This window comes from Colobus angolensis, unplaced genomic scaffold (assembly GCF_000951035.1).
Source record: "Colobus angolensis palliatus isolate OR3802 unplaced genomic scaffold, Cang.pa_1.0 Scaffold121, whole genome shotgun sequence".
Classification (NCBI taxonomy): domain Eukaryota; kingdom Metazoa; phylum Chordata; class Mammalia; order Primates; family Cercopithecidae; genus Colobus; species Colobus angolensis.
The window spans coordinates 7,831,579-7,843,933 of record NW_012113253.1 but is presented as its reverse complement, the minus strand read 5'-3'; the positions used below and the strand labels follow the sequence as shown (position 1 = coordinate 7,843,933).

The following is a 12,355-nucleotide window of genomic DNA, read 5'->3' as shown; positions in this document are numbered from 1 at the left end:
TACTTACAGCTCTACTTAAGGTTTCATAGAGGTCCTTGTACAAATACTTCCTCTTTTTTGTTTTTTTTGTTCTATAGATGAAAAAACATTTAAAGCCCTTAAGGAAGAAGGAAATCAATGTGTAAATGACAAAAACTATAAAGACGCCCTCAGGAAATACAGCGAATGCTTAAAGATTAACAATAAGGAATGTGCCATATATACAAACAGGCAAGTTCTTTGTAACTTTATATATTTCTTATGTTAATAGTTTTGATTAAAAATATTTTAAGTAACTTATTAACACAAATAATTGCCAAAGTTTTTGTGATGGTTCTAGGAATTTCTATAGCAAGCTGTCCTAACCAAGGGTTTCTGAAAGAAATGAGACTGCGGGAGTTCTACAGAGACTGGAAGCCTGAGGTGTGGGCGGGATGGGAGGTCTGACATAGTATGTGCCACCAGGTTCCCAAAAGCGACCATGGCTGTTTTGGCTTGTGCAACTCTGATTCAGCATTTCCTGGCTTGCCGGCCTCGTTGCAGCTAGCTGGGCCTGGGCATTGTCCAGTGTGGGAGGAGCAGGAATCAATGACCTCTCAAAATAGTGTCTTACGGAGAATGCCCTTTTCCTTCTGAAGTGCTGTGGGAAGGCACCAGCGTCATTGATAGTGTGCAGCAGGAATGGGCAGATTGTTGCTCAGGTGCCATCTTTACCACGTGGTAAAAGATACCTATATAGAATATGGTGATAGAATATTGGACAAAAGATGTCACTAAATCCAAAAGATGTCACTAAATCCAACAGATGTTTTTCTGCCCTTCTCCTGTTCAGCCTCTGTAGGATTGGGCATTATTGGCCACTCAGTTTTCTGTGAAGACTCCTCCTCCTCTTGGCTGCAGAGGAGGAGGCAGGCAGCTCATTGCCAGGTTCTCTTCCTCTCCCTCTCCCTCTGTAGGCTTTTCTTTCCCTAGAATTCTCATAGTTCTGAGGGTCTAGATCCTTTTTCCTTTCTACATACTCTAGAGGCCATTGCATCCTCTCCCCAGGTCCACTTACTGCCTTACAATGATGTCTCCCAAATCTCTGTCTTCTGCGTTCCAGACCGAAGTGCTCCCCGTCTCTTCTGCACTGAGGGCTGGATATTGTCCCCGACCTCCCTCTTCCAGTCAGCAAGCTCAGATGCTCCTACCTTCTAAATCCCAAATCCATCTTCAGCGTGACCCTGTCTCCTTGCCACCACCCTCCTGTCATTCCCTTGCTCTGGGCCACTTTCCTCTCCTAAATGTCCACAGCACCGTCTTGGTGTCCTTGCATAGCTTTGTTCCATCATCTCATTCTCCAAGCTGTAGCCAGAGGGACTGTCTCAAACATGGCAAACGTGTCAGCCCCTATTAAAAACCCTTCATCGGACTTCCATTAAGCTCAGTTTATAAAGCTCAGCCTCCTTGCCATGACTTCCAGTGCCCTTCATGATCTGGCCTGCCTGCTCTTGCGCCTCATCCCTGCATTCTAGCCATATGGAACTCTTCTTAATTCTTCAAGAACACCATATTCTCTCCCACCGCAGGTCTGTGTACTCGCTGTGTCCTTGGCCTCCACTCCCTGCTACCTCTGTCTGAACTCTTTCAACCCAGTGCGTTTACACTGGATAATTCTTAACTTCATACTCTAGATTTTGACTTAAATGTCACTTATTCCTTGCCTGCCTGCTCTGCGCCTTGTCTCAGCCCCACTGAATCTGATGTAGTTCTCAGCCGTGTGCTCCCAGAGTACTTTGCACAGATTTTACTGTGTTCACTTGTTTTAATGGTCTCTTCCACTTGATTGCATCCTCCTTGAGGGCTGTGACTGTATTTTGTTTGCAGTTGTATCCCCAGTGCCATATAATTAAATGTTAAGTTTCAATGGAAACCGCAGTGGTATAGAAACAGACATATTCAGGTATTTTCTGATTTTTCTTAGCTATCTAAACTTATAGATATCCAATCTTTACCTTTCATAATACTGAGTTCCGTTGCATTATGCCAGAGCTCTCTGTTACTTGAAGCTGTGCCAGTTTGAAGAAGCAAAGCAGGACTGTGATCAGGCACTTCAGCTAGATGATGGGAACGTGAAAGCCTGCTATAGACGAGCTCTGGCTCATAAAGGACTCAAGGTGAGGAAATCTTCATTTTAATGCATAAACTTCAGTTCTGAACAAATCAAGTGGTTTTCAAAGGATAAATCTCCAGATCTTGGGATGGGATTGAGATTATTCTTGGATTTAATCCTAGAACTGTACTAACCAGTTCTAAAACCTTGATAGAGGCCTCAGATTTCACCCCTAACCATAATGCGAAACTAGATTGCTTCTAAGATTCCTTCCAGCTCCAAAATGATGATTTATTCTCTAGTTTTCTGAGGAATATTGTTAGTAGGTTCATTTTAAGATACAGGAAGGTTTGGTACTGAATTACCAAAAGCTAGTGGTAATGCTGCTGGTTCCTCCAGCAAGGATTGGTGTTGGAGGTTGGGTGGGGAAGGCATCAGAATGGAAGATGGGTGACCCAGCAAAAGTTGAGAGAGACACGTCAGTGACTTGAAAGCTTATAGTGATCTGGGCCTTAAACCAGCTGATGGTCAGTGTAAGTCTGTAGAATGCCATTCTTCTCTAAGAAAACCATACCATTAGTTTAGAAGAAAGTGGACATTGTGTAATTACACTTTTCTTCATGCAGATTCTTCTGCATGGAAATCCTGATGAATGAGTGTTCATATTTATAGAAAATAACATCACAAAGAAAAACCAGAACATACTGGAAAATAGTATTTCCTGAAATAATTTTCTTAAAACTCAATTTTATTAAGGTGTAATATGATGAAGGTCATACATTGTAAGTATGCAGGTCATTGACTTTTGGTATGTGCATATCCTCTTGTAGCCAATATCCCAATCAAGATAAAGAACATTTTCTTCCGAAGGTGCTGTGTGCTAAAAATTAAAAATAACATTTTCATCTTTCTAGAAAGTTCTCTGTGCCCCTGTAAAACAAATCTCCCTCCCTCCGCCCCTACCCTCAGGCAGCCATTCATCTGATTTCTACCACTATAGATTAGTTTTGATTCTTTTGGACATTACCATAAATCATATAGAATGGACTCTACTGTTTGGCTTCTTTCAGCATAACCTGATATTTGTTTATACTGTGTGGGTATCAGGAACTGTTCCTTTTTATGACTGTGTTGTATGAATATATCACAATTTATATATATATTCACCAGTTGATAACACTTAGGTTGTTTCCAGTTTGGGGCTGTTAGGAATAAAGCTGCTGTGACATTCTTGTGCACATTTTTAATGGATGGACTTGTTTACAAACTGTACAGCTGGAGGCCAGATGCGACTAGGAGTGGGGATAGAGGGAGATGGTCAGATCCTGAGGGGCTTGGTAGGCCATGTTCAGAAGGCTGGACTTAATTCTGAAGGTGGCAGAGCCTCCAGAGCAGGGTAAATGGTGGTGTAATGGATCAGATTTGGGGACCTCATGGAAGGTTGATCAGAGGGGCCCAGGATGAGGAGGAAGGCAAGTGAGAGATCACCAAGGTGAGAAGCAGGTACCTGAAGGAAAGTAATGTCCAAGGAAAGGGAGAAGTATGTTAGCTGCTGTGGCTGCTATAACAAAGCACCACAGACCGGGTGGCCTGAACCACAGAAATCTATTCTGGAAGTGCGAAGTCTCAGCATACGGTGTTAATAGGTGTGCTCTCTTCAGAGGCCTATGTCTCTGGCTCACAGATGCTGTCCTCTTCCTGGGTCTCCATGTGGCCTTCCCTCTGTGTGTGTGTGTGTGCCCAAATCTTCTCTTTTTACAAAGACACAGTCATCTTGGACTAGGTGGGGCCTACTGATTTTAACTCGATTACCTCTTTAAAGGCCCTGTCTCCAAATATGGTTACATTTTGAGGTACTGGAGGTTAGAACTTCAACACAGGAATTTCTGTGGGGACATAGTTCAGCCCATAACAGAAGGGAAAGGGCCAATTCATGGGTTGATGGTAAAGTTGACAGGACATAGCAGTCAAATGTCTAGGGGAAGTGATGAAGGGGATGCCTCCCAGGTTCTGGCTGGGTGGCTGAGGGCAGTGGTGTGATAGTGGGGAGCATTCAGGACCAGGGCAGCTTGGGAGTGGGGAGAGGATTGTTTTGACTGATTTAGTCTGAGAGAGTTGTTTCAATTCCGTGCCCATCACTGAAAAGGGAACTATCTAGGTTCTGCAGGGAGAAGAGCAGTCATGTTGCATAGGATAGCAAATGAGGACCACCCAGGTGCACTGAATGGCCAGCTTTTCCAGATCATAGATCCACTCTGGCTGTAGTGCAGTCATGCCTGCATGTCCTGCCAGGACCCCCGTGCTGCCCTGTGACCCCCGCCCCATGCTGACAGAGCCACACAGTGTCCATGTGACCCTAACACATGCCTCCCTGCTGGCCCTCTTTTTTTTGGTTAGCAACACACTCACTTATAAAAAAATTTCCTAGATGGTGTATGGCATCACAAATTAAAAGAGACTCCTTGAAATGTACTCACCTCTTTGAGCTTAGTAGATTTGGTAAATGAGGATTTATATGACTTATGAGTTTACAGATGGCCAAACTCTTGGAGCATGTTTACCTCTTAGTGGCTGCCTGACTTTCTGAACCTGGTGAGCTGACTAAAGGTCAGAAGCTGCACCCTAATGAAAGACTGGACTTTAATTTGTGTGGGTATCATCATTAATACTTCACTGGACTTTTCTATTTCCTTGGAATGAATTCTAGAAATTGTATTATGATGTAAAAAATAATCCCAACTTTGAGTAATCCTATCCCACCAGATTATGAGGCTGGTAGCTTACAGCTTGATTTGTTGTCCAGTAATTTGAGGTATGTGCCAGGTGAATTTCAGAATTTTAAAAAATGTTTGAGAGAGACAGGGTCTCACTATGTTGGCCAGGGTTGGTGTTAAACTCCTGGCCTCAAGCAATCCTCCCACTTTGGCCTCTCAAAATGCTAGGATTACAGATGTGAGTCACCATGCTTGGCCTAATTTCAGGATCCTCAAAGGCCACAACTGCTTATAGAATGTGTCAGAACTCACGCCCAGGCCTGTTTGCCCAGTGTGACTGCAATGAGGAAGTGGCACAGGGGCTCACGGTGGTAGGTGCCCTGCCTTTAGCTCCCAGCTCAACACTATGCTTTTCTCAGATCTTCTGTTTGTTTTCTGACTTTAATAGTTATTTTTAATGGTGCTAGCTTTGAAAAATAAGAGCTTTCTTTAATGTATAGCTATTCTTTGTAAGAAAAGATCACTGAACATTTTGCTTTTATTTACAATAGTGCCAATTATGTGCTACGTGTTAGGAGTATAAAGGTGAATAAAGACATGATGCCTACTTAGGGAATTTACACCCAATAGAGGATGCTGCAAGATCCACCCAAAAGAGGATGCTATAGAGGATGATACATACAATTGTTATGTATCAATACAAATATCAAAAAGAATATCATAAAATAACTATTGCTTTTATGGTTTCAGCAAAACTATTAATGGTAAATATTATCACAAACATGTGATCATAATATATCCCTTTTTAAAGGCCTAATGAGGTTGTTAGCAACTTTTATTGCCTTTCTTGTCAAAGCCACATTTTCTGTTTTTTTGTTGTTATTGTTTGTTGTTTATTTTTGAGACAGAGTCTTGCTCTGTCACTCAGGCTGGAATGCAGTGGCATGATCTTGGCTCACTGCAACCTCTACCTCCCGAGTTCAAGTGATTCTCCTGTCTCAGCCTCCCGAGTAGCTGGGACTACAGACATACACCACCACGCCTGGCTAATTTTTGTATGTTTAGTAGAGACGGGGTTTAGCTTTGTTGGTCAGGCTGGTCTCGAACTCTTGGCCTCAGGTGATCCACCCACCTCGGCCTCCCAATGTGCTGGGACACACTTTCTGTTTGTATGAGCTCTGCTCTTCCCTCTACACTGCATGGCTGGGTTCTCTTCAGGTCTTGACTTCTCTGACACCTGTAACTGTAGAAAAAGGAGGCTCTCTTGTTAGTATCCATCTCCACCTTTAGTTTTCTTCATGGCATCAATGACAGTCTGTAATTATTTATTCATTTGTTTACATGTTTTTAATTGCTTCCCCTCATAGGACGTAAGCTTCCAAAAATGCAAGGCCTAAGTCTGTCCTTCCTCGTCTTGTCCGTGGTCCTCGTAGCTCCTGGCACATGGTCATGCTCAGAGACCATCTGTGAGTGAATGAGCCTGGCCCCCTCTTAGCTGCCTCCTTGCCCAATTCTGTCTACGCCCTTGCTGCCATTCTACCCTCTCTTCATGCTTGTCTGCAGTGCTAACACTTGTCAATATGCATTTTTTGTTTTCTTATGTCTCTTCCAGTCAGGCTGCTCTTTGCAGAGACTTTCTGGATTCATGAAAATGATCCCACTGACTCCTAGGGTGTTGAGCTTCCATTTCCAAGGCTGTGGCTCACAGGTCTCTATTTCCAGTCCTTTCCCTTGAGCTCCACACTGTGTAATCATCCACTTTCTGGTCATTGCTGTCGTGACCATCCCATTCTTCATTTTTAAAATGGGAACAATAAAAGGTAATATTTATAGGGCTGTTGGGAGAGTAAAGTAATACTTGTAAAATGCTTAAAATGGTAAGAATTAGCTTTTATTACTTCCTCAGCTTGCCCTCCTGCTCCACTCCCTTGCCTTTCAGGTATGGCTCCCTGCCTAGAACACTTAGGATATAAATACAGTGTCATTTTCCCCTCCTAGTAGGTTGCAGTGCTGGTGTAGGACAGTGGTATCTGGAGATTTGTTATAATTTACTTTTATAAATTAGAGCAGATTTAAGGTTATCCCTTTAAATAGATCCCTCTTGCTCTGGTGTGTTGCTGTGGGGGAGGGGAAAGGCATGTGGGATTACAGCTACGCCCCAGGAATGTCACATAATCACTAGCTCAGCTTATCTGTGCTCAGCCTCTTGTGCATGCTGTTACTGATGTGTCATGAATACTTAAAGAGGTTACACATCCTTGCAGTTCTTTGCCTCTTCACAGTTTGGTTTATTCAAAACATGGGTCTAGTCTGTAGTTTAGAACACAGCTTGTCACAGCAGACTGACTTTGGGGCATCTGTCTCTGCTACTAGATTCAGTGGCCATGTCTTGTTAAATCCCTTTCTTTCCCCTCAACTTCTTCAATGTATTGTGTGACTCATGGAAGATTAAATGTTGACTCTAGCCAATTTCAAAGAATAAACAACCTGGAAGGATTTTATGGAACAAAAGTATTACAATAACTACCATTTGTGTAGTCCTTTATAGGTTTAAGCCACTTATTATTTATTCATTTATTTCTTGGTACAGCCTTGTAAAAATTTGAATAGAGCTTTTGTTCCCCTTATGTTAAAGATGAGAAGACTGAAGCCCAGAAAGGTTAAGTAGGATCTTGTTTAAGTTTCATTGCTAGTAGGTGCTAATACAAGAATGAGTTCATTCTGTCATTCATTCATTCAGCAAGCAACAAGTGCTTAATGTGTCAGGGACTGGGAAGGTTGTGGTGATACAGAATTTAACTTGCGTTTTCTAACTCCAGATCCTGTGCTTTTTCTCTTATAGTAGATGTTCACTGTATTATGGGTTATAATATTTCAGCTGCATACTCACCCCTTAGGCTCACTTTATAAGAGTGGTATTAATGTGGACCCTGCAGAGATACTGCACAACTCACTTCATCAACCCCACTCCCACTCAGGTTACTCTAGGCTCCTTCTATTTATGAAAGTTATTTTCTCTTGTCTTCCTACTTACAGAATTATCAGAAAAGCTTAAATGATCTCAATAAAGTTCTCCTACTAGACTCAAGTATTACTGAGGCAAAGATGGAACTGGAAGAGGTAACTAGACTCCTTAATCTTAAGGATAAGACAGCATCATTCAACAAAGAAAAGGAGAGAAGGAAAATTGAGATTCAAGAGGTATTTGTATTTGATTATCTTTTAAAGTACTCTTTTGGGGACCTTAGACTGGATTCTAAGGTCATGTTCCTATGAGTTCTAAAACATTTTTGATTTTTTATTTTTATTCTGATGATCAGTGACAAAATTTTAACCAGCAACAAAACGTCTCCTTTGCAATGATAGCCATTGTATTTCCCAACGTGGGTCCATGGATGGTACTGGGAATCTCTGCGTTACTGCAGTTCTTCCTTTCTTTGGCCTCCATCTGTACTACTCCCACTCCAGAGTACACTGGGAACCAACGGCCACTGACTTTGATTCAGGGTAGACCTGGAGAATCCTGACGGGACTGATTTTGTTACAGGGGCCCTGAAAACCTCACCTCATAGAGGTTTTTCAGATTTGATTCAGACCTTTTTAGCACTCTGAAATATGACTGCCTCATCAGAGATCTCGAACTACCTCAGGATCAAACTGCCTTTGTGATTCAGATAACTAAAATGTTTTTCTCTAATATTAGGGAAGAATGTTAGGCTGTGAATCCCTGTACATTCATGAATGCTAATACCCCATTTATAGTCTCACATTTCCACTAAGAGTAAGAGGCTAATATGTAAGAGAAACTAGGAAGGTTTTTTTTTTTTCTCTCTTTAAGGAAGGAAGAAAAAACTGTTTTAGGATAATTGAGCAATGTAAGCTAATTTCTCTGTTAAAATTTATTGTGAAAAGGAGATAAAACTGATATAGGCATTTATACAACAATTGTATTTATGGGAAGGTCTAAAAATTAAATTTTGTTGTCATAGTTTCAATGTCAAATAATTTTTTAAAACTTTTATGAATTGGATCTTATACCCTAAAACTTCTCTTCCTAAAAAAAATTATTACCAATTTTTCACTTGGAACTGGACTACAATACAGTCTACTTGTAGTTTTCAATTCTCATTCTGACAGACGTACTTAGGGTATGTGTGGTGATTGTGGTTCAGTGTCACAATGCGTTTTTTTTACCTCATGAAGGTGAATGAAGGCAATGAGGAGGAGCCTGGAAGACCCACAGGGGAGGTCTCCACGGGATGCCTTGCTTCTGAGAAGGGAGACAAAAGCAGTGGGTCACCAGAAGACCCTGAGAAACTTCCGATAGCCAAGCCTAATAATGCCTATGAATTTGGTCAGATTATAAATGCTCTCAGTACCAGGAAGGATAAAGAAGCCTGTGCACATCTTTTAGCCATCACTGCACCAAAAGATTTGCCGATGTTGTTAAGTAACAAACTTGAAGGGGATACATTCCTCCTCCTCATTCAGTCTCTGAAAAATAATCTTATTGAAAAAGATCCCTCACTGGTATATCAGCATCTTTTATATCTGAGTAAAGCAGAAAGGTTTAAGGTAAGTGGCTAAGTATTTTATTAATAGAGATTGGTCTTATTAGGGTTTTTTTAACTTAAAAATATTACTTATGCTAACATAGTTTTTTTTTTTTTTCTTTTTTTGCTTCTTTTAGATGATGTTGACACTAATTAGCAAGGGCCAAGAGGAGCTAATTGAACAGCTGTTTAAGGACCTTTCAGACACACCAAACAACCATTTTACTTTAGAAGATATACAAGCCCTAAAAAGGCAGTATGAGCTTTAAATCAAGTAATTAGATTTCTTCCATGCATGTAGTACGTGTTCCAGGCATGTTAATGAGATGGTATTGTAACAGAGTTGCATGGATAAAACCTGGCCTAGAAAAGATCTTTTGGTCTGCACTATAAAACATTTTACTTATTTTCCTACATAGAACATGTATATTCTACAATCTGCTTTTTATTAGTTGTAAATATTTTCTTATGTACCAGAGCCAAATAAGTATATTTGAAACTTGTTAAAAATACATTTTAATTTATAATATACATATTGTTTTAATTACTTGTTAAAATTTTGAGTTAAGTTGCATTTCTTTGGGCTATGAAGGAGTCCTCTTAAGTTTGATAGAAATGAATTTCTTTAACAGGCTTTTTTAAAAGTGGAAGTCATTAATAGTGATTATTATATCACATATCCTGCTAAGATACACATAAATCCCATTTTGTACTAGTACTTGTGGATTGCAGTCAGTTAAAATGAAATGCAACATTGAAGTCTATAACAAGAAATGAAATATTTAGAGCTATAAGAGGAATTTATTTTTTCTAATATGGAAACATTGCCTAATAGGTAAGAACAAAAATTGCCAAAAATTTCTACCACTTTTTACTAGATTTTAAAAAGCTACTTTCCTTTATATATTGCTTATATAAGCAAAAAACCAACCACTGTATTAAAGCAAACTAAGCCTGCATTTATATCTGAATTATTACCTCCATATTTTACCAAATATTTGAATGTCCCCCTTCCCCCCTTTTTTTTCTGCTTTTATGACTGTATTTATTCCTTTACTGTAAAAGAACATGAAGAACTCATATATGTTGAAAGCTCCTTTGTTGACTGGGTCAAAGTGAAGGAATTTCAATCTCCATAAGTGTACTGTCATTTATTGCTGTGGTTTAGAGTGTGTTCCCCCTTTCTGGAGCATTTTCTCATTCACTTAGAAGTGAAGATAAAAGTTAGTATCACGTTTACTATTTCCATATTCGTTATTATTTTATCTAATCTTTTATAGTTACCGAATATTTTAACTCATCTTGGGTAATGGGTAAACAGTATCTTTCAAACTGTGCCATTTTTCTTTGAAACTGCTTTCTTTGTTCATAAGTGAAAAATCTGTAATGGGACTTTAGTCGTCAAACAAAATTTCTCCTTTTTAATGTGACTGAATTTTTATAAAAGTAAATGGTGGATTGTTAGAAACGTATCCTATGTATGGAGTTTACTTACAGAAATGGGACCACTCTTTTCCTATACATAGCAACTTGAAATTAACTTTAGAGACATAAGGGAATTTTCTCTTTTGGTGCCTGACACAGTGACATTAATAACTGTAGGTGATTTTGTTGAGCTTTGTGCTAGGTAGGCACTGTGTGTCATTTATCACACATTGTCTAATTTAATCTTCGTAACTCTGCTACAGATGAGGAAACAATGGAACAGAAGGTTGTATAAATTAATGAGGATTTACAAATGTTGCAAGTGCTCTCCAAGATCCAAACCTGGGCAGTCTATCTTTTGAGTTCATATACTCTGTGCTGTGTAATGGAAAATATTAAATATGTGAATGGACTAATGGTTCAGGTCCTTAATTCCTTAACAGCTACAGATGAGTAAAAGCAGATCAGTGAATGTAAACTGGCAATTTTGGTATTTATAGTGGTAACACAGAGCAAGAGGAATGCCCAGGCCTGCCTGAGAGAGGGTTAGGAAAGGTTTCTTATGGGGCACAGTTCTTCCACAGCTTGAGTATGTCGTATGGATAAGAGAAAAGGACGTGCCAGGCAGAGGAAACGAGATGCAAGGGTATCAAAGTGCGTATTGAAGGTGCAGGTTGAATGAAAGTGTGAAGTTACTTGGCATGTTCAGAGAACTGCATGAATCTTAATATTACTGGAACATGTGGCTTGTGTGACAGCTGGATAGAACAGAAAACTGCATGCTGCGTATAAAATGGCCGAAAATATCACAATTTTAATTATACTCTGGCATTCTACTCTTAACTAAGACCTGGTTTTCTTCCCCTTCTGGGCATACACAAGATTGTACTTTTCAGCCTCTTTGTAATTGGTTGGGGCCACATGACCACTTCTGCCAGTAGGGTTTAGGTAAAAGTGATGTGTCACTTCTGAGCCAAAGTATGCAAGATCTGGCCCCAAACCCTCCCTGATCTTTTCCCTTGCTACAGTGACAAGGCTTCCTGTTGCAGTCAGTGCAGTTACAAGATGACTGGCTCGGTCAGCCTGGTTCTTTGAATGCTGGTTTGAAGCAGGATTCTGCCAGTCCACATTGGACACACAGAATGAACAAGCTTATGCTTTTTTTGTTAAGCCACTGAGATTTTTATTGTTTGTACTATACCCAAACACTTAACCTCTCAGTCTGCTTCTGTATCTCTTCTTTCTTCAGCCTTTAAATCTTTCCTGAGCTTCGACCTGTAAAGCCAACTTCAAACTGTTCATCTCTACACAGATGTCTCAGATACTGTAACTACACATGCCCTAAATGGAACTCTCTGTTCCCTGAAACTCAGACTTCACTTATCCCATAGTTCCACAAAAGGTACCAGCATTCACACACTGGCCTAAGAAACCTGGGCTTCTAAACTTCCCTTGCTCTCAGTCCCCACATCTAGTATTTCATCCTGGCAGACATTTCATTACACAAACATGGAACACTCACCCAAGATTAACTGTGTTTGCACAGGATGTCTTACCCACATTGTTTTGGTGTTTTTGAGTTTACTTGTCTG

At 40.2% G+C, this 12,355-nt stretch overlaps 1 protein-coding gene across 1 annotated transcript in view; it reads left to right on the top strand.

Moving 5' to 3' along the window:
- The window catches only part of SPAG1 (sperm associated antigen 1), an 87,934-nt gene extending 77,460 nt beyond the window's left edge, over positions 1-10,474 (top strand). Inside the window, exons 15-19 of the mRNA XM_011931959.1 lie at positions 78-210; positions 2,009-2,135; positions 7,822-7,986; positions 8,989-9,360; positions 9,476-10,474. Of these exons, the coding sequence (XP_011787349.1) occupies positions 78-210; positions 2,009-2,135; positions 7,822-7,986; positions 8,989-9,360; positions 9,476-9,607 (929 nt within the window). The 3' untranslated portion in view covers positions 9,608-10,474. The remainder of the gene's footprint in view (positions 1-77; positions 211-2,008; positions 2,136-7,821; positions 7,987-8,988; positions 9,361-9,475) is intronic.
- The last annotated feature ends 1,881 nt before the right edge of the window (positions 10,475-12,355 follow it).